Source organism: Oryctolagus cuniculus, chromosome 7, assembly GCF_051225735.1.
Source record: "Oryctolagus cuniculus isolate XC-2025 breed Fujian yellow rabbit chromosome 7, ASM5122573v1, whole genome shotgun sequence".
In the NCBI taxonomy this organism is placed as follows: domain Eukaryota; kingdom Metazoa; phylum Chordata; class Mammalia; order Lagomorpha; family Leporidae; genus Oryctolagus; species Oryctolagus cuniculus.
In genome coordinates, this window is record NC_142873.1 from 153970235 (window position 1) to 153992560 (window position 22326).

General features: G+C 67.8%; 1 protein-coding gene across 1 annotated transcript; it reads left to right on the plus strand.

Moving 5' to 3' along the window:
- Nucleotides 1-2305: 2305 nt before the first annotated feature.
- On the plus strand, nt 2306-21776 carry ATP13A2 (ATPase cation transporting 13A2). Its single transcript, XM_051828498.3, has 29 exons — nt 2306-2525; nt 8657-8751; nt 8833-9015; nt 9265-9323; nt 9447-9561; nt 9753-9832; nt 10640-10717; nt 10846-10915; nt 11661-11795; nt 11869-11935; nt 12026-12157; nt 13483-13638; nt 13971-14081; nt 15233-15279; nt 15355-15543; nt 16598-16804; nt 17466-17561; nt 17641-17800; nt 17898-18018; nt 18117-18241; nt 18871-19031; nt 19130-19246; nt 19329-19408; nt 19570-19722; nt 19805-19901; nt 20573-20796; nt 20872-21023; nt 21132-21301; nt 21400-21776. The coding sequence occupies exons 1-29, from the start codon at nt 2516-2518 to the stop codon at nt 21535-21537; spliced, it is 3528 nt and encodes a 1175-aa protein (XP_051684458.1). The 5' UTR covers nt 2306-2515; the 3' UTR covers nt 21538-21776.
- Nucleotides 21777-22326: the final 550 nt, after the last annotated feature.

Consider the following 22326-nt stretch of genomic DNA (forward strand, 5'->3'; position numbering starts at 1 on the left):
GTAACCTTGTCCTCTGACACCCGCTGCTGCACTCACAGGAGCTGACGAGGCTGCCGCCTGGCTGGAGCCAGACGCTTTCCTGTCATCTTGGAAACGGAGGCATCCAGGCCTAAGGTGCCGGGGCCTCAGTGAGCATTTCTGGCTTTAGAAGGGGTGATGCCTGGGGCACTGTGGGAGGCCAGGTGCTGGAGCCAAGATGAACACGGTGCCACCACGGATCCACCTCACCACCTGTCACGTCTGCCGCTGCAGGTCACTCTCCCCATTCGAATTGCGGGGAAATCGGGGTATGCTTGGCCAGCGCCGCGGCTCACTAGGCTAATCCTCCGCCTTGCGGCGCCGGCACACCGGGTTCTAGTCCCGGTCGGGGCACTGGATTCTGTCCCGGTTGCTCCTCTTCCAGTCCAGCTCTCTGCTGTGGCCCGGGAAGGCAGTGGAGGATGGCCCAAGTGCTTGGGCCCTACACCCCCATGGGAGACCAGGAGGAGGCACCTGGCACCTGGCTTTGGATCAGCGCAGGGCACCGGCAGTAGCGGCCATTTGGGGGGTGAACCAACGGAAAGGAAGACCTTTCTTTCTCTCCCTCTGTAACTCTGCCTTTCAAAAAAAAATAGGGCTATGCTATCAGCTGAAGGTTTATCATCTGATAAAACCAGAGACCTGAGCGGGCAGCAGGCAGCTGTCAGCTGTCCTGGAAGCTGTTTTTATGCCCCATTTACAAAATACCACTATGGGAAGCTTTGACACAAACATCTCTTCCTCTTAAAAATGTATTTATTTGTTTGAAAGGCAGAGTTACAGAGATCACTCCCCAGATGGTTGCAATGGCCAGGGTTGGGCCAGGTGGAAGCCAGAAGCCTGGAGCTTCCTCTGGGTCTCCCACAGGGCCATCGTCTGCTGCTCTCCCCGAGCGTTAGCAGGGAGCTGGGTCGGCAGGGGAACAGCCCTAGGGGATGCTGGTGCGGCAGGTGGCGGCCGGAAGGGAAAGTCCTGGCCCGCATGTGACTGGAAACTTCAGCCCCAGTTATGTCGAGGGACAGCCACCCACAGACCGCCTGCACGACCACAGGAGAGCCACTTCCCCAAAGGTCACCCCAGCAGGTGGCAGGGCCCCCACATCCTCTGTCCTCCAGCCCCGTGGAGGAAGTGGGCGGAGCCGCAGGTGCAGCGCTGCCCCAGGCGGCTCAGGGACAGAGATGTGAGACGTGGTCATGCCAGGCAGAGTCCACAGTCTGGAGGCAAGGGCGGAACCTCGCCATGCGGTCGCCACGCTCCTGCTTTTGTGAAGCTTCTTCAGTTCTATTTGAAAGGCAGAACAGGGGCCGGCACTGTGGCATGACAGGTTAAAGCCCCAGCCTGCAGTGCCGGCATCCCATATGGATGCCGGTTCGAGTCCCAGCTGCTCCTCTTCCCATCCAGCTCTCTGCTGTGGCCTGGGAATGCAGTAGAAGACAGACAGACAGACAAGAAGAAATGGGGAGGTCTTCCATCTGCTGGTCCACTTCCCAAATGGCTGCAAAGCCCAGAACTGGGCCAGGCCAAAGGCAGCAGCCAGGAGCCAAGAACTCCATCCGGGTCTCCCACATTTGGGGTCAGGGGCCCAAGGACTTGGGCCATCTTCCGCTGCCTTCCCAGGCACATAAGCAGGGAGCTAGATCAGAAGTGGAGCAGCTGGGACTGGACCAAGCACTCCGGTATGAGATGCGTGCACCACCGTTTCAGCCCCTTGCGAAGCCCCTAACCCAGCACCAGGATCTACAGGGAACCACTGGCTGCTCCAGCGGCTTCCACCGCACAGCTGAAGGGAGAGGGAGGTGACTTTTGGAAGCTCACAGAGCTAGGAAGTGACAAGTGCACCAGGGACTTTCTGACGCCAGTGCCCAGCTAGGAAGTGACAAGTGCACCAGGGACTTTCTGACGCCAGTGCCCAGCCCCTTGTCACTGTCCTGTTCGCCTCTTGGCAGGGCCATCTGAGCTACCATTTCCAAACCCAGTCATGCTGCTGCCCGGGGCGGCTGGGTTCCCTGGGCAAAGTCCTGGCAGAGGCCAGGGGGGCTCTGGGACGTTAGGCAGCCCGTCCCCGCTGGAAGTGTCGCTGCAGGTGTAGATGAAGCGAGACGTCAGCCCACACCACAGGGATCGGCAGGACCAGCCCGCAGCCGGCCCACATCTCGGTCCCCACACACGCCTTCGCCTCCGTCCCATCCCTGCGCAAGTCCTCTCCCGGCCCTGGGCGTGCGCGGCGGCGGCGCCGGACTACAAGTCCCAGCAGCCCGGGCGCCGCCGCGGACGCGGGCCGCCCTGGGCTGGGCGGCGCTCGCGGCGCGCTCCCGACTGCGGCACGGTCGGAGCCGCGGAGCTGAGCCGTCGCCCCGCGCCCCGAGCGGCTCTCCGCGGCGCCTGCCCCGAGCCCCCGGGCCGCTCGGACCGCGCCCCCGCCCGGGGCCCTGCGCACGCCCGGGGCCCAGGCCGCGGGCCGCAGCGCCGGGGCCGGCGATGAGCGCGAGGAGCCGGCATGAGCGCAGGTGAGTGCGGGGCCGGGGGGCTCTGGACCCGGCGGAGTCGCCGGCCCGCCCGCCGTCGCACCTGTGCAGGGAGGGGAGGCGACACCGCCCACCGCAGGGGCACGAGCCCGCGAGCGGCCCGGGGCCCGCTCCGGAGAGGCCGAGCCCGGGGACGGCGCCCCCCGCCGCCGGGCGCGCCGCGCACAGCCGTGCCCTCCCCGGCTTCCTGCGCCCCGGCTGCCGACGGGGAGGAGGCTCCGGGCGCCGGTGCAAGGGGGTCCTTGGGGGTCGCGGCGAGGCCAGGCCTGGGAGGCGGGCCCACTCGCACGGATCAGCTCCCGCCCCCAGTGTCCGAGGCCCAGGTCGGGGAGCAGGTGCGAGGCCGCGGCATGGGGGGCTCGGGGCAGCCGCCTCCCTTGTCTGAATGAATGAATGAATCTGGGATTGGCAGCCTGTTCCAAGGGCCACACCCTCCGTGCCTCCCAGGCCGGGCGTAGGAGGCTCACCCTTTGCAGCCTTATCTATGATGTGCCCCCTGCAGCAGATGAGGCCAGGAGACCGCTTTTATCCGGAAGGGCCTCATCCCCAGTCACTCACGCAGACCCCAGACCCCGGTAAAGGGCCCACCCAGGCAACGCAGACCCCATCTCTCCCTCCCCACGCCCCCAGCCTCAAAGCCTGGAGGGCACCTGGGGTGAGGGAGGGGCAGGAATCCAGAAAGATGGCCCCTGGCTGCCCGTCCCGGCCTGGTGGGCGCAGGAGCTCCCTGCCACTGGGGATCCAGCGGGAGGGCGGAGGCCCCCGCCCCCGCCAGGGCCCTGTTGCCACAGGAAGATGGGCCTCCCGCAGGAAATGAGAGGTTCCCGAATGCTTGGGCTCCGGCCCCTCTGCCCTGCAGTGCGTGTGCCCGGTCATCAGCCCGGGCCCGGGTCAAGTGCGTGGCTGTGTGGCTGTGTGCGCGAAGAGGAACTTAGATGTCGCCAGCTTCTGCCCGAATAAGCCGGGCGAGGGACTTCGCAGCTCCGTGCCGCAGCCCGGGACGGGGGCTGCGTGGGAAAATTCGGTTCCAGACGCCGCTGAACAGAGGAGCCTGAACAACCCGTTCTCCTCCCTGGAGCCTGGGTGTGCCCGCGCCGGCCGCAGGCTTCCTGGGGCGCTGAGCTGCGAGAAGAGATAAACAGGGCCCGGCTGGCCTGGCGAGGGTCTGCCCCGGCTTCCCCTCCAGCTCCCCCCGCCTCCTGGGAGAGTCCTCAGGGAATGAGGGGTGTGCGACAGACGCAGGAAGAACTTCCCAGAGGGGCTGCTGCGTGCATCCTGGGGGGTCTCTGGCAAGGACCCCGGAGGAAGTGGCCGGGAGGGGCAGGCGTCTGGCAGAGCAGCTACGATGCCCGCGTCCCACCGCCCCTGGATTCCTGCCGCCCACATGGGAGACCTGAGTCCGGTTCCTGGATGCTGGCTTCCGCCTTGCCCAGCCCTGGCTGTTGCCTGCATTTGGGGCATGAGCCAGTGGATAGGTCTCCCTCCCTCTCTCTGCTCTCTGGCTCTCCAATTGAAAACCCCAGGTGGCTGCCACCTCGGCAGCTCACAGCAAAGCAAGGCAGCGAGGGGGTGGGCTCGGGACTGTGCCCCCGTCCTCTGTTGTGCCTGCGACGCGCCCGGGCCTTCCTTCACCGTCTCCTGACCCCCAGGGTGAGCGGCAGCCCCAGTTGGTGCTGGGCAGAGAGGACCTGGTGCCAAGACAGGTGCTGGCCAGCCTCCGCGTTCCCGTCTGTGAAGTGGGGAGAGCCCACTGTGCAGGTGGGGTGGCACTCAGGAGCGGGGATGTGTCCCCGTGGCCCGACCCGCCGCGGGCTTCCCTCCCTTCCTGATTCCTGCCGCAGGCCCGGGCGCCTCTGGGTCTGGTGCGGAGCTGGTGGGTGGCCCCGGGGAACCAGCGGCACAGTTGGGGGTGCAGAGCCCGTGGGAGCCTGAGAAGTGGGTCAGGCAGAAGCCACGCCTCCTCGGCAGGGAGCCAGCTGCCTGGTCCTGCGCCACCCCGCGGGCCGCTCGCCTACCCCAGGGCGGCTGCACGCGCATCTCTGCTTGTGCTCCGAGGGCCGGGACCACGTAGAAGCCGGGAGAGGCTGGGCAAGACCCAGCTTGCCTTGGGCATGATTCATGATGACGCCCTGCGGCCCTTGGGCAAGGTCACGTCCCTGGGACTCAGTCTCCCCACCTGAAAAGTGGGGGGCAGAGGAATTCATGAGATTGTGCTGAGGAAGACGCGAGCAAGTACACGAGAGGGCTTTAGGAAGTCCACGGGGGGGCCGACGCTGTGGTGTAGCGGGTGGAGCTGTCGCCTCATGCTGACACCCCACAGGGGCGCGGGTTCAAGTCCTGGCTGCTCCACTTCCGATCCAGCTCTCTGCTATAGCCTGGGAAAGCAGCCAAGGATGGCCCAAGTCCTAGGGCCCCGGCCATCCACGTGGGAGACCCGGAAGAAGCTCCTGGCTCCTGGCTTCAGCCTGGCCCAGCCCTGAAGTGTGAGACATTCTCCTGCCCCCACCCACTTCCAGGAGCCCACCTCTGGGGTGGGCTCTGGCAGAGATACAGCGGGGCCCAGTGCAAAGCCGTGGAACACGGCCCAAAAGCTTGGGCCCCTGCCATCCATGTAGGAGACCCGGATGTAGTTCAAGGCTCCTGGCTTCCACCTGGCTATTATGAACATTTGGAGAGTGAACCAGCAGATGGAACACTGGTCACTCCTACTCCCTCTCTCCCTTTCAAATCAATACATCATCACACACACACAGTGGGGACCCCTCCCCCAATACTGGGACTGTGCAGGAGGGGCAGGAAACGCACCCCCCCCCCCCCGTAGCCTGACTGTGGCCCTCGTCCTGCCTGCCCTGGGCCACACCAGGAAGGGGCAGAAGCCGTGCCCCTGCCCCACCCTGCTCTGCCGCCCGAGCCCCCAGGCCGCAGGCTCCCGCGTCTGTGTGGCCCAGGCTCTCGGGGGAGCCGCAATGCCGGCATCTGCTTTCTGAGTCAGGTGCTGCCCGGGCGAGGGCTGGCCGGGGGTGGGACTTGGGTGCGTTTGGTTTTTGAGTCATGGTTGGGAGAGGCCTCCGGAGGCACAGGGCCCCCGTCCTCGGAAGCAGCCCTCAGGCGTGGGGTCTCCGGCTTCCTGGCTCGGGGCCTCGCTGCCCAGTTCCTTCCTTTGTGAGTCAGCAAGACGAGAGCCCTCCGCAGTGCATCCCCAGGAGCTCGGAGAATGGCCCCTGGGCGGTGCTGTCCACGCCGGGGAGTGCTGAGGGGTGATGGGAGCGCGCGGGACTGCGCCTGTGGGCTAGGACCGAGGCCCCAGTGCTCAAGGTGTCCCCAGGGGCTGAGCGGTGATCGGGGCCCGCCCTGAGTACCCAGTGGGTGGCCTTCTTAATAGTTATTTTATGTGTTCAAAAGGCAGAGTCACAGAGGGCAAGAGAGAGATCTTCATCTGCTGGTTCACTCCCCAAACGGCCAAGGCCAGGAGCCTGGGATTCCATCCGGTCCCCCGTGTGGCCGCAGGGGCCCAAGCGCGTGGCCCATCATGCGCTGCCTTCCCAGGTGCACTGGCAGGCGCCGGGTCAGAAGCGAAGCAGCGGGGCTCACGCCAGTGCTCTGAGTCGCCGGGTCCGCTGGGCTGCGACCCGGCCCCAGCGCTGGGGGCCCCAGCGCTGGGTGGGTGTCGTCTCCAGTTCTGAGAACCGACTTGGGGAAGGTCAGTTTCAGGCAAATACACACTATGTACTCCTGGGTCCATTTTATTCATAATAAAGGACTCTCTTTTTTTTTTTTTTACTTTACAGATAGAGGTAGACAGTGAGAGAGAGAGAGAGAAAGGTCTTCCTTCCGTTGGTTCACTGCCCCCAAATGGCTGCTACGGCCGGCACACTGTGCCGATCCGAAGCCAGGAGCCAGGTGCTTCTCCTGGTCTCCCATGCGGGTGCAGGGCCCAGGGACTTGGGCCATCCTTCACTGCCCTCCCAGGCCACAGCAGAGAGCTAGACTGGAAGAGGGGCAACCGGGACGAGAACCAGCGCCCATATGGGATGCGGGCGCTGCAGGTGGAGGATTAACCAAGTGAGCCACGGCGCTGGCCCCAGGACTCTTTTTAATGTTTTTATCAGGAAGCAGAGAGACAGGGAGACAGGAATCTTCACTGCACAGGTTCACTCCCCAAATGTCTGCAGGAGCCCGGGCTGGGCCAGGCTGGAGCCAGCGGCCAGCCAGAAGGCTGGGCCTCCCCTGTAAGTGGCAGCGGCCCCCGTGCCTGGGCCGTCACCTGCTGCCTTCCAGGTGCGCATGAGCGGGAAGCTGGATTAGAAGCAGAGCCAGGACTCGAACCCAGGACTCCAGTAGGGGATGCACGTGTCCCACGTGGCGTCATAACCGCTGGAGAGGATTTTTTTAGTGTGTCCTAGGAGGGTCTTGTACATTTCCATGAGCTTGAATAACTGCACCTATTTATGGGGTGAGGGTGATATGTCTATGCGGGAGCACCGGTCAGATCACTCACTTCTGTCTGAAGCTTGGAGCCCTCTCTGCTCTCTAGATCTAAGTGTTTATTTATTTTCATCTACTTGAAAGGTGGAGCCAGGGGGGGAGAAAGAGAGAGAGAGAGTGCTCCCACCCACTGGTTCACTCCCCACAGAGAGAGCGCGTGCGCGAGTGCTCCCACCCACTGGTTCACTCCCCAGACTTCCGCAGCAGCCAAGGCTGAGCCGGCTGCAGCCGAGAGCCAGGAGCTCTTCCAGGTCTCCCACGAGGGCGGCCGGGGCCCAGCACTGGGCCGTCCTCCGCTGCCCCCAGGAGGCTGGAGGGGGCGGGGAGCAGCTGTGGGCACCCCAGGGGCAGTTTCTGCTGCTGTGCCCGGCAGCCCCCTGCATGGGCGGCGATACCTGTTGCGCCCCTACCGCTCAGCACGCGGGCAGACGTGTGCAGAGCTAAAGGGGCGGCTGAGACGCAGACCAGCCCCGGCCCTCCATGGCTCCTTCACCGTCAAGGGCACGGAGCCGTCCCAGCCTGGTCGCGGTGCAGCCGGAGGCGGCCGTGAGATGGCCTTTGGCAGTGAGAAGTGACAGGGAACCAGCCAGGCCGCTGCCTTGCCCCTCCCAGCAGCTGTCACCGTTGAGAACAGAACAGAGACGGAGCCAGGGCCCAGAGCTCTCGTACCAGCCCTGGCTACCAACGCTAGACTCTTTTCTTTGTTTGCATGAAACAAATAAACCTCTTGTTTAATTAAAAGCGAACCCAGCCTAGAGCTGGCTCTTGGACTTTGTCCTGATCCTGCTGTGTACCCGCTGTGTGATCTGGGCAGGTGACTCAACCTCTCTGGTCCCTGTGCTCATCTTTAGAACGAGGATCATAACCGTGGTTGCCTGGCAGGGTTACGGTGCCGGCTGTGCACCAAGGCCCAGGACCAGAGCCTGTGGGCGGTGAGCCCTTGGGGAAGGCCGGCCTTTGGGACTTGGGCTTAGGGAGGCTGCAGAGCCAGGGCAGCAGGGAAGGCAGGGTTGTGTCGGCAGGACCAGCGGGACCATGCAGGCTGATTGGGTGGGAACTCAGAAGGCTGCAGCTGAGGGTGGGGGGAGGGAGCCTGGGCGTCAGCAGCCTGCACCAGCCTGCGCGGGGACTTTTCCAGGGGCTTTGGGAAGCGCCCGGGGGCCCCCAGCAGGGCCCGGGCAGCTGCGTGTCCAGTGGGGGCTGCGGGGGTCCCAGCCGCAGAGGAGCCCCTCGGGCCCTGCACGCCCTGCCTCCCCCAGCCCCCAGCCCCCAGCCCCACGGCAGCGAGGTAAGGGGAGAATTTCCACAGTAGACACACGCTGGCGCCCAGGCCTCAGTTTGCCCGTCTGTAGCCACAGCCTCACCGCGGCGTCTGGCTGATCTCACTGCCAGGCCCCAGTGGGCGCGGGACTGAAGGCGGAGGAACAGCCCCGAGCCCAGGAGTGGATGAGGAGAGGTGAAATGGGCCCGGGGCTCCAGGGGGCTGACAGGTGGGCGTGGCCGTGCACCTGCTCTCAGCTGCGGGCCACACCCAGCCAGAGGTGACAGACACGGCCGGACAGCAGTGCTGGGCTGTCTGGGCTCACGGAGCGGGAGCCACCCCAGCCACCCTCTCCTCCCGCCCGCAGACAGCAGCCCCCTGGTGGGCAGCACGCCCGCCGGCTATGGGACCCTGACGATGGAGACGTCGATCGATCCCCTCAGCTCCTCAGTTTCATCCGTGGTAGGTGCGAGGGGGGCAGTGGGATCGGCCCCCGGCCCCGGCCCGGCCCGCCCCGCCAGGCCCTGTGACCTGCATTCGCAGAGGCTCAGCGGCTACTGCGGCACCCCCTGGAGGGTCATCGGCTACCACCTCGTGGTCTGGATGATGGCGGGGGTCCCTCTGCTGCTCTTCCGGTGGAAGCCCTGGTGGGGCGTGCGGCTGCGGCTGCGGCCCTGCCACCTGGCCCGCGCCGAAACGCTCGTCATCGAAATAAAAGACAAAGAGGTGAGGCCCAGGGCTGGGGAGGGACCGCAGTGGCCGACGCTGGGGGCGTGGAGGACGAGGGTTCCCGGCCCGAGCTGCCCCGGACTTGCCCAGAGCAGGGCAGCCAGGGTCTGGGTCTCAGCTTTCCCATCTGCGCAGTGGGCAGGAGCTCGCCTCGGGCCTCCACTGCTGCCTCCCCCCCTCCCGCAGGGGCCCCTGGGTGGGCGGGGCCTGGGCGGGGCCGGCTGAGTCCTGTCCTCTGGGTTCCAGGATAGCTCGTGGCAGCTCTTCACCGTCCAGGTGCAGACGGCGGCCATCGGCGAAGGCAGGTGAGGCGGCCTCCAGCCCTCCCGGGAGCCCTCGCACCCTCTGAGCCCGGGGCCTCCGTCCCAGGGAGGGGCGCTGGCTCTGTGGCGACAGTGAGGTGCAGGGCGGCCTCCCCTCCTCCCCAGCCTGGAGCTGCCCCCACCGGCCCCGGGGGAGGATGGCCGGAGCCAGGCGGCCGTGGGGGCGGTGCCGGAGGGCGAGTGGGAGGACTCAGCCCGGCTGCACACGAGGGAGGAGGCGGTGAGTAGAGGTCCTTGGCGCGCTCTGTGCATCCATATCTGGTGCCACCGATCCTGGCCCTCTCGTTCCAAACCTTCCCCTTCTCAGCCCCGTCCCCTCTGTCCTGCGACCGGGGCCCTGCCCGCTGCCCCCAGTGCCCACGTGCTCCTAGGCCGGGCTGGCCCTACCCGACCTCTCTCCTCTCTGCCCAGAAGCGGCTGCTGCGTTACTACCTCTTCCAGGGCCAGCGCTACGTGTGGCTCGAGTCCCGGCAGGCCTTCCTCCAAGTCAGGTAGGGGCTCTGGCCAGCACCATGTAGGCACGCATGCGCAGGGTGGGGGGGAGCAGGTGCGGTATTACGTGGCCCGGAGAGGCCGTGGGCGCGTTCCTGAGCCTCTCCGGCGTCAGGGTGTACTGGGGGTCGGGGAACCCCTGCCCCCTAGGGTCGTGTTGAGGTGAGCTTGGTCAGCCTGGGGGCTCCGGACGGTTCCGTCTGCTTGTTCTGCCCTGCCTGCCCATCCTAGCTGGGGGCCCCCGGAAACTGGCCTCCAGATGAGGGTCCGCATGTGGGCAGTGTGCTTGGAGCAGTCAGCGCTGGGACGGAGGGGCTGCTCAGGCCGATGCCCACCGTGGCCCCAGGAGCTCAGTCCCCCAGGGCGCGAGGGCCATGGCCCCTACGTCATTGCCACGGCAAAACTGGAACCCTCCCTGCTTCCAGCTCTGGCTGGCGTGGGTGAGCTGGTCCCGAGACAGGTGCACGCACAGGCGAGTGTGGAGGGCGCGCGGTGTCGCCCGTGAGAGCCGGGCGCTGCCCAGAGCGCCCCACGGCTGAGCACGCTTCACCCCCACGGCCCTGGGAGGCAGCTGCTGTCTGCCCCCATCTGGCCGGGAGCTCACCGAGGCCCAGAGAGGTGTGGCAGCTCTGTCACAGGTGACCGCTGCTCTGTGGGCCTGAGCGTGGCCCCCCTTCCCTCCCGGGGCAGATGGGCTGGGACCCGGTCAGAGGAGCAAACAGTGCATCGGTGTGGCCGATGCAGGTCCGGGCCACCCCCGGGGTGGCCCGGGCGCAGCGACTCCTCTCCCCTCCCCCACCCAACAGCCTGCTGGACCAGGGTCGCACCTGTGATGACATCCGCCGCTGCCACTTGGGCCTCAGCCCCCAGGACCGAGCCGTGAGGTGGGCAGGGCCAGGGCGGGGGGAGGGGGGCAAGGGCGGGGACAGGCGCTGATTTCCTATCACTTGCGCTCCGTGGGCCCCTGTTTCCCTGGCCGGCAGCTCTGTGACCACAGCCCCTCCCCCTGCAGGAAGACCATCTACGGCCCCAACGTCATCGGCGTGCCCGTTAAGTCATACCCGCGGCTGCTGGCGGATGAGGTAGGGCCGTCCCTGGGCCTCGCCCCGGCTGCGTGTGGCTCCAGCCTGGCGCTTGCTCCTCGGGGCCACTTGGGGGTGGCAGGCCAGACGTGTGGACCCTATGCATAGGACGGGTCACCCCAGGCCCCTCCAGGGCTGCCCAGCCGGTAGAGGAACTGGAGGCCCCGCCCAAGGCGTGGGCTGGGGCCAGGAGCTGCCCGGGGGCAGCCTGAGCGCCTCCCGCCTGCCCAGAGCCAGGCCCCTTTCCATGCGACGTCCACTCCCCTCCTCCCACTCCCTTTGAGTGGGGCTTGAACTCTGTTCACCCATGAGGCTCCTGGGCGTCAGAGGGGACACCCAGAGCGACATGGTGACATCCTCACCCCAGGACAGAACCTGGGAGAGGGAGAGCCCCTGGGTCTGCCCCTAGGAGCGAGCTGGGTTCAGGCCAGTGACTTGACCCTTCAAGCCTCAGTCTCCTGGTCTGTACCATGGAGCCAGTGGTGGGTCCACCCTGACTCGCCATCCGCACTCCATGACACTTCAGGTGCTTGGTAAGGGCCGGGTGTCGGGGGCCCAGCAGATGCCCCCGGCCTCTATAGAGCAGGCACACGGCCGGCCGGGGGATGGGACGAGCCCCGACAGAGCCTGGGCCTTGGTCCTCTGCCACTTGCAGGGCCCCCTGCTCTCGTGGGCACAGGAGACCTGGCCAGCGGCTGGGCCACCCCAGGGGCCTCGGGCCTGACCCTGCCTCCCCCCTCCCCAGGCGCTGAACCCCTACTACGGGTTCCAGGCCTTCAGCATTGCGCTGTGGCTGGCGGACCGCTACTACTGGTACGCGCTGTGCATCTTCCTCATCTCCACCGTCTCCATCTGCCTGTCCGCGTACAAGACCAGAAAGGTGAGTGGCGGGAGGCGGGCCGCTGGGCCCCCCGGGGCTGCCACCCACCCGCCTCTCGTCCCCCTGCCCACAGCAAAGCCAGACTCTGCGGGACATGGTCAAGCTGTCCATGCAGGTGCGCGTGTGCCGGCCCGGAGGAGGTGAGGCGCTGGGCAGGGAGGGGGCCCACAGCCGCCGCCGGGGCCGTGCTGAGCCCCGGCCGTGCTGAGCTCCCGTCTGCCCGCCCGCAGAGGAGGAGTGGGTCGACTCCAGCGAGCTGGTGCCGGGAGACTGCCTGGTCCTGCCCCAGGAGGGCGGGCTCGTGCCCTGCGACGCCGCCCTGGTGGCCGGCGAGTGCGTGGTCAACGAGAGCTCTCTGACCGGTGAGTCCCCGGCTGCCCCGCCGAGTTCTCTTTTCCTTTTTCTCTCCGCTCCTGCCAGCCCCGCGCCCTCGGGCTGCGTTGCTTACCCTCCCGGTGCCTGGGCCTCTTCCCTGCGAAATGGGGCTGTGCAGGGGCCTAGGAGCGAGAGTGGTCACAGTAAGCACCCGCTGTGTGCCATCTTCCCGTGTGAGTGTTTGCCTTTGCGAGCACAGCAGAGCAGGGGACGCGCCCGCTGGGACGCCCAGTGCCCTCCCCGCCCCGACAGCCACTGGGAAGGGCTCGAGGCCTCTTCCCGCCTTCCTCCGGGCATTAATGCGAGGGCAAAGCCCCTGGGGAATGCGGGTTGGGAAAAGCCGAGGCGGGGGTTCATGCAGCCACGTCCCTCTCCCCGTGAGCTGTGCGCAGGGCAGCTTGCACACGTGCGGGTGCGCCCCCTCTGTCCCGGACATGGGTTGCACCCGAGGCCTCGTTCCGTACCTCTGTGGCCTCTCAAGCTGTTCACGGCCTGCGTGTCCCTGCACCTTCAGCCGCCCCCCAGGGCTGCGCAGAAGCACCGTTGACCCGAGCGGGCCCCCAGCCATGAGTGTCACAGTGTGACCCCGCCCGCCCCCGCCCCCACGAGCAGCCGGGTGCCACGTCTCTCGGTGCGTGCAGGCACTTCCGGCTCGGCAGAGCGGTAGCTTTGGGTGGATGCTGGTGATCACTGGAAACCGCGGGGCAGTGGCCGTATCCGGGGAAGGCTCCCGGGGCGTGTTGTTTGTATGATAAGAACGGCGATTGGCGTGGCGCGTGCACACACGCCCTGAGCTTAGCCCCCCTTCCCCGCTTTCCCGCCCCGTGCCTGGGTAGCCTCTTAGTCCCTTCCAGAAAGCTGCACACAGTAGGCGCTCAATAACTGCATCCTCACAGGCATTCGGTAAGGGATTATACCCGGCAGTCTGCCCAAGGCTTTAATTGAGGTTACACCCCGGTTTATATCTTTATTGGTTTGAATTGTAAACGCAGCGCACACTTACTATAAAAATAATTCTGACAGAAGGCATTAGACTCCCCCTGCCCCCACCACACGTGGACGTGGCCAGGTGCGTCCCCCGAGCCCCCCAGGAGGGTGATCTCCGTGACTGGCCGCCCAGTCCGCTTCCGGGTTGGCGTCTCTCACCCTCAGTGTCCCTCTCTGTACAATGGGGCCGTGATTTCTTCTCCACACGCGGTCCCAGCTCAGGGGGAGCTGGGGCTCCCGGCACAGCTCCCCGCACACCTCTGGTACTGTCGGGGGGAGGGGGCGGCCCCGAGACCCCCGTGGCCTCACCCAGCGTCCCTCCCAGGGGAGAGCGTCCCTGTGCTGAAGACGGCACTGCCGGAGGGGCCGGGCCCCTACTGCCCGGAGACGCACCGGCGGCACACGCTCTTCTGCGGGACCCTCGTCCTGCAGGCCCGGGCCTACGTGGGACCGCATGTCCTGGCGGTGGTGACCCGGACAGGTACGCATCAGGAGGCTGGGCAGGGGGCGGGGTCCTGGCCCCATGCCCACCCCTGCTGCCTCTGGGGTCCCAGCTTAACAGAAGTGAAGCCCGACGGGCCAGCCCCGTGGTGTCCGCCGTCGCCGGCAGGGCCCTACGTGCCGGGCGAGCAGGGTGTGGCAGCAGAAGGGGTCCACCTGAACCTGGGTTTGAAGTGCGAGTGGGCAAGCCTTGGCCATCGCTCGTGACCCCAGACTGGGTGACAGCCGAGCCAAGTGCAGCTGGGGTGGGCGAGTGCTGAGAGACGCCTGCTCTCCCTCCGCCTCCCCTCCGTGGCTCCCTGTCTTCCCCAGGGTTCTGCACGGCCAAAGGGGGCCTGGTGAGCTCCATCCTGCACCCGCGGCCCATCAGCTTCAAGTTCTACAAGCACAGCATGAAGTTCGTGGCTGCCCTCTCTGTCCTGGGTGAGCCGCCCCCCCCCCCGCCCCACCGTGTCCCTCTCTGTCCTGGGTGAGCCGCCCCCCCCCCCGCCCCACCGTGTCCCTCTCTGTCCTGGGTGAGCAGCCCCCCCCGCCCCCCCCACCCCGCTGCGCTGGTGCCGCCCCCAGCCCCACGTCCCACCGTGTCCCTCTCTGTCCTGGGTGAGCCCCCCCCCCACGTCCCACCGTGTCCCTCTCTGTCCTGGGTAAGCAGCCCCCCCGCCCCCGGCCCCACGTCCCACCGTGTCCCTCTCTGTCCTGGGTAAGCAGCCCCCCGCCCCCCCTGCTGCACTGGTGCCGCCCCCGGCCCCACGTCCCACCGTGTCCCTCTCTGTCCTGGGTAAGCAGCCCCCCCCGCCCCCGACCCCACGTCCCACCGTGTCCCTCTCTGTCCTGGGTAAGCAGCCCCCGCCCCCCCCGGCCCCACGTCCCACCGTGTCCCTCTCTGTCCTGGGTAAGCAGCCCCCCGCCCCCCCGGCCCCACGTCCCACCGTGTCCCTCTCTGTCCTGGGTAAGCAGCCCCCGCCCCCCCCCCCCGGCCCCACGTCCCACCGTGTCCCTCTCTGTCCTGGGTAAGCAGCCCCCGGCCCCACGTCCCACCGTGTCCCTCTCTGTCCTGGGTAAGCAGCACCCCCGGCCCCACGTCCCACCGTGTCCCTCTCTGTCCTGGGTAAGCAGCCCCCCCGCCCCCCCCGGCCCCACGTCCCACCGTGTCCCTCTCTGTCCTGGTTAAGCAGCCCCCGCCCCCCCCCCCGGCCCCACGTCCCACCGTGTCCCTCTCTGTCCTGGGTAAGCAGCCCCGCGCCGGCCCCTCGTCCCACCGTGTCCCTCTCTGTCCTGGGTAAGCAGCCCCCCGCCGCCGCCGGCCCCTCGTCCCACCGTGTCCCTCTCTGTCCTGGGTAAGCAGCCCCCCCTCCCCCCGGCCCCACGTCCCACCGTGTCCCTCTCTGTCCTGGGTAAGCAGCCCCCCCCGCCGCCCCCGGCCCCACGTCCCACCGTGTCCCTCTCTGTCCTGGGTAAGCAGCCCCCCCCGCCGCCCCCGGCCCCACGTCCCACCGTGTCCCTCTCTGTCCTGGGTAAGCAGCCCCCCCTCCCCCCGGCCCCACGTCCCACCGTGTCCCTCGTTGTCTCCGCAGCTCTGCTGGGCACCGTCTACAGCATCTTCATCCTCTACCGCAACCGGGTAAGCCGCGGGGCCGGGCGGGGCTCCCGGGGCCCAGGGCCGCCCCAGCCCGCCGCTCACGGTGCCTCCTGGCAGGTGGCCGTGGACGAGATTGTCCTCCGGGCCCTGGACCTGGTGACGGTGGTGGTGCCGCCCGCGCTGCCGGCCGCCATGACCGTGTGCACGCTCTACGCGCAGAGCCGCCTGCGCCGCCAGGCCATCTTCTGCATCCACCCGGCGCGCATCAACCTGGCCGGCAAGCTGCGGCTGGTGTGCTTCGACAAGGTGGGTGCGTTGGGCGCGGGGGGCCCTCGGAGGCCTCGGCCGGGCTTGCACTCCCACGTTCCTCGGGACACACTCAGAGCAGCGCGCCAAGTCACTTGTTCAAAAATCACCGAGGGCCTCCTGTGTGCCCTGGAGGGGCAGCCGTGAGCGACACAGACGGCCTCGTGGTCATCGTGTGGGTGCACGGGGCGGGCGGGGGTCTCAGAGGCCGGCCCTGTGGCACAGCAGTCTAAGCCAATGCTGGTGACACCGGCATCCCCGTCATAGTGTAGGTTCCTGGGCTGCTCCACTTCCGACCCAGCTCCCTGGGAGAGCAGTGGGAGATGGCGCAGGTGCTGGGGCCCCTGCACCCGCGTGGGAGACCTGGAGTCCCTGGCTCCTGATGGCAGCCATCTGGGGAGTGAACCAGTGGGTGGAAGACCTCTCTCTCTCCCCCTCCCTTCCCCCCACCCCAGTCCTTCTGTCTCACCCTCTTTCTCTGCCTTGCAAATAAATAGATCTTTAAAACCAAAGTTAGGAGGGAGGCAAGTAGGGCAGAGAGGGGGCACCCAGCTGCAGGGGCTCCCCGGAGTGGCCTTGCTGAGGGCGGGTGGGGAGGCCAGAGCAGCATGGCCCCTGTGGAACACGCAGGGTGAACGGCAGGGCCCGGGCAGGCACGCAGCGCCGGGCTGGCCGAGGCTGGAGGCTGAACGTTACCCTGAGTGTTGGGGCCACAGAGAGTTCTCTAAACTCAGGGGCTGGGGCTCGCGGTCAGCTTCACACGGCTCGTGGGCGAGGGACTGGGCAGCTGGAATCCCGTGTGGGAGATCAGTCACTCAATCAACAAACAGGCTGAGTGCTGACCATGGGCCAGCTCTTTCTGGGTGCCACAGAGCACAGAGGCCACAGGTGGGACCGAGGGCACAGACTCCCCAGCCCCGGAAACAAAGCCAGACCATGAAGCGTGGGGACTCGAGGCTGACCCCCACAGGAGGAACCACGCGGGTGGGAGTCCGGAGGTCAGGAGAGGCCTTGGCCAGCCCCGCCTCACACCAGGGTCCCCCTGTCCCCGCAGACGGGCACCCTCACCGAGGACGGCTTGGACGTGATGGGAGTGGTGCCCCTGAAGGGCCAGGCGTTCCTGCCGCTGCTCCCAGAGCCCCGCCGCCTGCCCGCAGGGCCCCTGCTCCACGCCCTGGCCACCTGCCACGCCCTCAGCCGGCTCCAGGACACCCTGGTGGGCGACCCCATGGACCTCAAGATGGTGGAATCCACTGGCTGGGTGAGGCGGCCCCCGACCCGTCTTCATTCTGGGTCTCTGACATGCCCCTCCCCCTCCCCATTATTCATAATCAGGGCGAGGCCAGCCTCTGCGGCACGGGCCTTGTCGCGTGGACCCCTCCCCTGCCCCAGCTTGAAACCGGCCTCCCAGGAGAGAGACTGAGCTGAGGGGGGTGGCGGCCCCTGTCCAAGGTCACCTTGAAAGGGGCTCTCAGAGACAGGGTTTCAATTTGAGGCCAGCGCCTGGCCGGCAGGGTAAGCCGCCACCTGCGACACGGCATCCCCTGTGAGCACCATTTCCAGTCCCGGCTGCTCCACTTCGCATCCAGCTCCCTGTTAATTGGCTGGGAGGGCAGTGGAGGATGGCCCAGGTGCTTGGGCCCTGCACCCTCGAGGGAGACCAGGAGGAAGCACCTGGCTCCTGGCTTCAGCCTGGCCCAGCCCCGGCCATTGCAGCCACCTGGGGAGGGAACCAGCAGATGGGTGATCTTTGTCTCTCTCCCTTTCTGTAATTCTGCCTTTAAATACATCTTAAAAAAAAAAAAAAAGCCTAAGGAGCGCGAGCCCCCCCCCACTCCAGGGCCCGCCCCTCGCCTTGCGCCCCACGCAGTCCCCGGGGAGGAGGGCTTGGGGGTCTGACCGAATCTCCCGCCGCCTCCCAGGTCCTGGAGGAGGCGCCCGCTGCCGACTCGGTGCTCGGGGCCCCGGTCTTGGCGGTGATGAGACCCCCGCCCCGGGAGCCCGGGCTGCAGGGAACGGTGAGCTGAGGGGGTGAGGGGGCGCCCCGGGGCAGGGGGGCTCCACAGCGGGCGCCACAGCGTCCTCTCGCACCTGCAGGAGGAGCCCCCCGCGCCCGTGAGCGTCCTCTGCCGCTTCCCCTTCTCGTCGGCGCTGCAGCGCATGAGCGTGGTGGTGGCGCGGCCGGGGGCCGCTCAGCCCGAGGCCTACGTCAAGGGCTCCCCCGAGCTGGTGGCAGGGCTCTGCGACCCCGAGACAGGTGACGGCAGGACGGTGGCACAGGACGGCCGGTGGGTGTCCAGCCTCTGGCCCTGCCGGCCCCTGCGCATCCGAGTGACGCTGCGTCTCCCTGGCAGTGCCCCCCGACTTCGCCCCGGTGCTGCAGAGCTACACGGCTGCCGGCTACCGCGTCGTGGCCCTGGCCAGCAGGACGCTGCCCGTGGCGCCCAGCCTGGCGGTGGCACAGCAGCTGACGAGGTGCGCCTGTCCCGGGCCTGGGTGGGGCCCTCGCCCCTGTGACTGAGAGGGGGCCTTGGTCACTGCTGACCTCTGACCTGGGCCTGCCCACGCTCCAGGGACGCCGTGGAGCGGGAGCTGAGCCTGCGTGGGCTGCTGGTCATGAGGAACGTGTTGAAGCCGGAGACCACGCCGGTCATCCAGACTCTGCGCAGGACACACATCCGCACCGTCATGGTGACAGGTACCATGGCCCCTGGGTGCCCAGCCTGCCCTCCTGGGGCCGCCTCCTGGGTGCCTGCCTCGCCCCAGGCGCTTCTTGTACGCGGGGTGGGCCTTCATACACGATCCTGCCTGCGCCGGGACTGCGCCCCCTGCTGGACAGACGAGCACATTGCAGCTTGGAGGAGTGGGGCCAAGTGTGGCACCTGCCCTGCTGGGTGACTGCTCTGGGTCCCGGGCCCCCTCTGAGCTTGGGGACAGTGGTGTCTGCCACGAAGGTTGTGCAAATCACCTGGCGCCAGAGGGATTCTAGCCTGGGTGTGCTGCTGGGGCTGCGTCGGTCTCCTTGTCTGCCCTGCCCCCGGCTACACTCACACACACACACACACACACAGTATGCACTTATACACACACATGCACGCACACACACACATGGCATCCGGCAGGAAGCAGTAAATGTGGCCTCAAGCCCAGAGACCCGCCCCCTCCTCAGCCCCCTCGACGCGTGGGGCCGGAGCCGGCGTTAACTGCCCTGGCTCACTCCACCGTGGCCATGGATCGCACTGGGCCACAGTCTTCCTGTCTATGGGGATCCGGGTAAGGAGGGCCCCCCTGGGCAGCGCTGGACCCTGGCCTTGCCACACACCGCAGGGGACAACCTGCAGACGGCGGTCACGGTGGCCCGCGGCTGCGGCATGGTGGACCCCCAGGAGCGTCTGGTCATCGTCCACGCAACGCACCCCGAGCAGGGCCGGCCGGCCTCCCTGGAGTTCCTGCCGGTGGAGTCCTCCGTGGCCGTGAACGGGGCTAAGGTGAGGCAGACTCCAGCCCTGGGTCGCCTGACCCCAGGCCCCAGCTCCCCAGGGCCGGCAGGGGGAGCTGAGCTGGGCTGGGCTCCCTGTGCCCCCAGGATCCCGAGCAGGCCACAAGCTGCGCCGTGGAGCCGGACCCCCGATGCAGCCACCTGGCCCTCAGCGGGCCCACCTTCGCTGTCCTCGTGAAGCACTTCCCCAAGCTGCTGCCCAAGGTAGGGGCGCCCCGACGCCCCCTCGGCCCGGCTCGGCTCCGCTCCCCATGGCTGCTGCAGCCGCCGGCCCCTGTGCCCCCAGGTCCTGGTCCAGGGCACCGTCTTTGCCCGCATGGCCCCCGAGCAGAAGACGGAGCTGGTGTGCCAGTTGCAGAAGCTCCAGTGAGTGCCGCACGCGGGCAGTGGGCAAGGGGCGGCCGGCGGGAGCTGGGGCATCGTCCCCGCACCCTCTCGGGCTACCGCGTGGCCCCAGGGGTCCCGCCAGCAGCCGGAGGGGGCGGGCGAGGTCAGCTCACGGCCCCGCCTGCCCGCCTGGCTGCCAGGTACTGCGTGGGCATGTGTGGGGATGGCGCCAACGACTGCGGAGCCCTGAAGGCGGCCGACGTGGGCATCTCTCTGTCCCAGGCCGAGGCCTCGGTGGTCTCGCCCTTCACCTCGAGCATGGCCAGTATCGAGTGTGTGCCCGTGGTCATCAGGTGAGGCGGCGGGGGCTGCTGGGCGGGGGGTGGCCGGGCCCGTCGCCAGCCTGGGCCCCTCATGCCCACGCCTGCCCCGCAGGGAGGGCCGCTGCTCCCTGGACACGTCGTTCAGCGTCTTCAAGTACATGGCCCTGTACAGCCTGACCCAGTTCATCTCGGTCCTCATCCTCTACACGGTGAGCTCCCACAGGGCTCCGTCCCCGGGCGTGGGCTCGTCTCCCGGCTCCACCGCTTCCTGGCCGTGTGGCTCCGGCGGCAGGCCCGTGGGAGCCGATGAGAGCCCTGGGCGTGGAGCGCGGTGCACAGTAGGTCTGCGGAGGTGGGGGGTCCCTGTAGCGTGCTGGCTTCTCATGCCTCACCCCAGGAGCTCACAGTCTGCAGGGAAGACCAGGGCGGACCCCGGCGGCTGTGGGATTTAACCAGACCCACTTGCTCTGCGCCAGGCTGGCCGTGCCACCTGAGCCTGCCTCGCTCGCCCGCTGAATGCCAGCGTCCATCCCCATGTGTCCCTCATAGCAAGAAACTTCCTGACAGCAGGAGCTCTGTCCCCCGGGAACCTGGGGTCCCCCACGGCAGAGCCCCAGCCTCTCTGCCAGGCGGGGCTGGGAGGGCAGCTTGCCCCCCCGCTGAGAGACTCCCCTCCCCCATCAGACTGCGAGCTGTCTGGGATCAGGAGCCGTGCCTCCTCTCTCAGGCTGCCTGCCGCCATCAGATTGGAAGGCCTTCCTTGTCAGACTCCCGAAAGGAAAGGCAGGGAACAGGCCTCCCCCATCAGACCGGGGGCTCCTTGGGGCTGGGCCAGGGCCGGGTCTCAGTTTCCCCTCTCCTCCCCCTCCCCTGCGGGCAGATCAACACCAACCTGGGTGACGTGCAGTTCCTGGCCATCGACCTGGTCATCACCACCACGGTGGCCGTGCTCATGAGCCGCACGGGGCCGGCGCTGGCACTGGGGCGCGCTCGGCCACCGGGGGCACTGCTGAGTGTGCCGGTGCTGAGCAGCCTGCTGGGGCAGGTGGCCCTGGTGGCCGGGGTGCAGCTCGGGGGCTACTTCCTGACCACAGCCCAGCCCTGGTGAGTAGGCACCGCCCTGCCCCGCGCCCGCCCCGCGTGCCGACCCTGACCGCGTGCCCGCCCCCGCCCCGCCAGGTTCGTGCCTCTGAACAGGACCGTGCCCGCGCCGGACAACCTCCCCAACTACGAGAACACCGTGGTCTTCTCCCTGTCCGGCTTCCAGTACCTCATCCTGGCCGCGGCCGTGTCCAAGGGGGCGCCCTTCCGCCGGCCGCTGTACACCAACGGTGCTGCTGGGGGCGGGTTGGGGGCGGGGCCTGCGGTGCTGCCGTAGGGATGGAGAGGGCGCTGGGGTGAGCCGAGGGGCTGTTGCTGACAGACCACCCCTCCCCCAGTGCCCTTCCTGGTGGCCCTGGCGCTCCTGGGCTCCATCCTGGCGGGCCTCATCCTGGCCCCCGGCCTGCTGCAGGGGCCGCTGGCGCTGAAGAACATAGCTGACACCTGCTTCAAGCTGCTGCTGCTGGCCCTGGTGGCCTTCAACCTCGTGGGGGCCTTCCTGCTGGAGGTGGGGCCCGCGGCGCGCAGCGGCAGGCCGGGGGTGGGGGTGGGGGTGGGGACGCGGCCCCAGCTGCCCGCCGTGTCCACACGGCCCTGTTCGTGCAGAACGTGCTGGACCAGTGCCTGCCGGCCTGCCTGCGGCGGCTCCGGCCCAAACGGACCTCCAAGAAGCGCTTCAAGCAGCTGGAGCAGGAGCTCGCCCAGCAGCCCTGGCCGCCGCTGCCCGCCGGCCCCGGGAGGTAGCGCTGGCCTCGGCGGGCGCGGGGCCGCCAGAGCTCCCCGCCTCTGAACCGGCCCCACCCCTAGAGACGCCTCCACCCCCGTGGCTCCCCGCGCCCCTGGGGCGGCCGTGGGCACACTCCTGGCCGGGCCCCGCCCTGGGGCGGTGGTGGCTACTGTCCCCCACCTTCAGGGCATCCCAGGGAGGGACGGCCCTACCAGCGCTGCTGGCAGTGTAGCAAATAAAGTGATATTTTCCTGGTGTTGCAGTGCCTGTCTCCTGTGTGGGCACCGTGGCCCTTCCCACCTGCCCCGGGGGGCGTGCTCGGCGCCAGCCGGCAGCCCCTGGCGTGGGTCTGTGCCCGGCACCCCGATTTTCCAGGTCACTGCCCAGCGCCCCCCCCCCCCCCCCCCGCACTCTGTCTAGCATCTTTCCCCTCATTTTTCACTTTTTCCGACAGCTCTTCCACCTGCTGGTTCCTCCCACAATGCCCACAACTCCTGGGGCTGGGCCAGGCCAAAGCCAGGAGCCCAGAACTCCATCCGGGTCTCTCCTGTGGGCGGCAGGGAGCCAGCCAGCTGTGCCACTGTCTGCTGCCTCGCGGGGCGCACGTTAGGCAGCTGGGGCTCAGACGGGCACTCCTGAGTTCCGGGAGCGGGGGCTGTCCTAAGCACGGCCGAACGCCCATGCCCCAGTGTGCAGCGGCTTGCACACGTTGTTCTGTCCTCACAGCGTGGAACCAAATCACTTTGCCACTTTCTGTGCTGCTCACCCTCCTGCCCCGCTGGGGGTGAAATGCCAGCACCCAGGAG

Bases quoted from the DNA above. Each gene is read 5' to 3' on its own strand.
- ATP13A2 (XM_051828498.3), top strand. The intron at 19,032-19,129 runs GTGAGGCAGACT...CTGTGCCCCCAG, and splicing joins TGGCCGTGAACGGGGCTAAG to GATCCCGAGCAGGCCACAAG. The intron at 21,024-21,131 runs GTGCTGCTGGGG...CCCCTCCCCCAG, and splicing joins CCGGCCGCTGTACACCAACG to TGCCCTTCCTGGTGGCCCTG.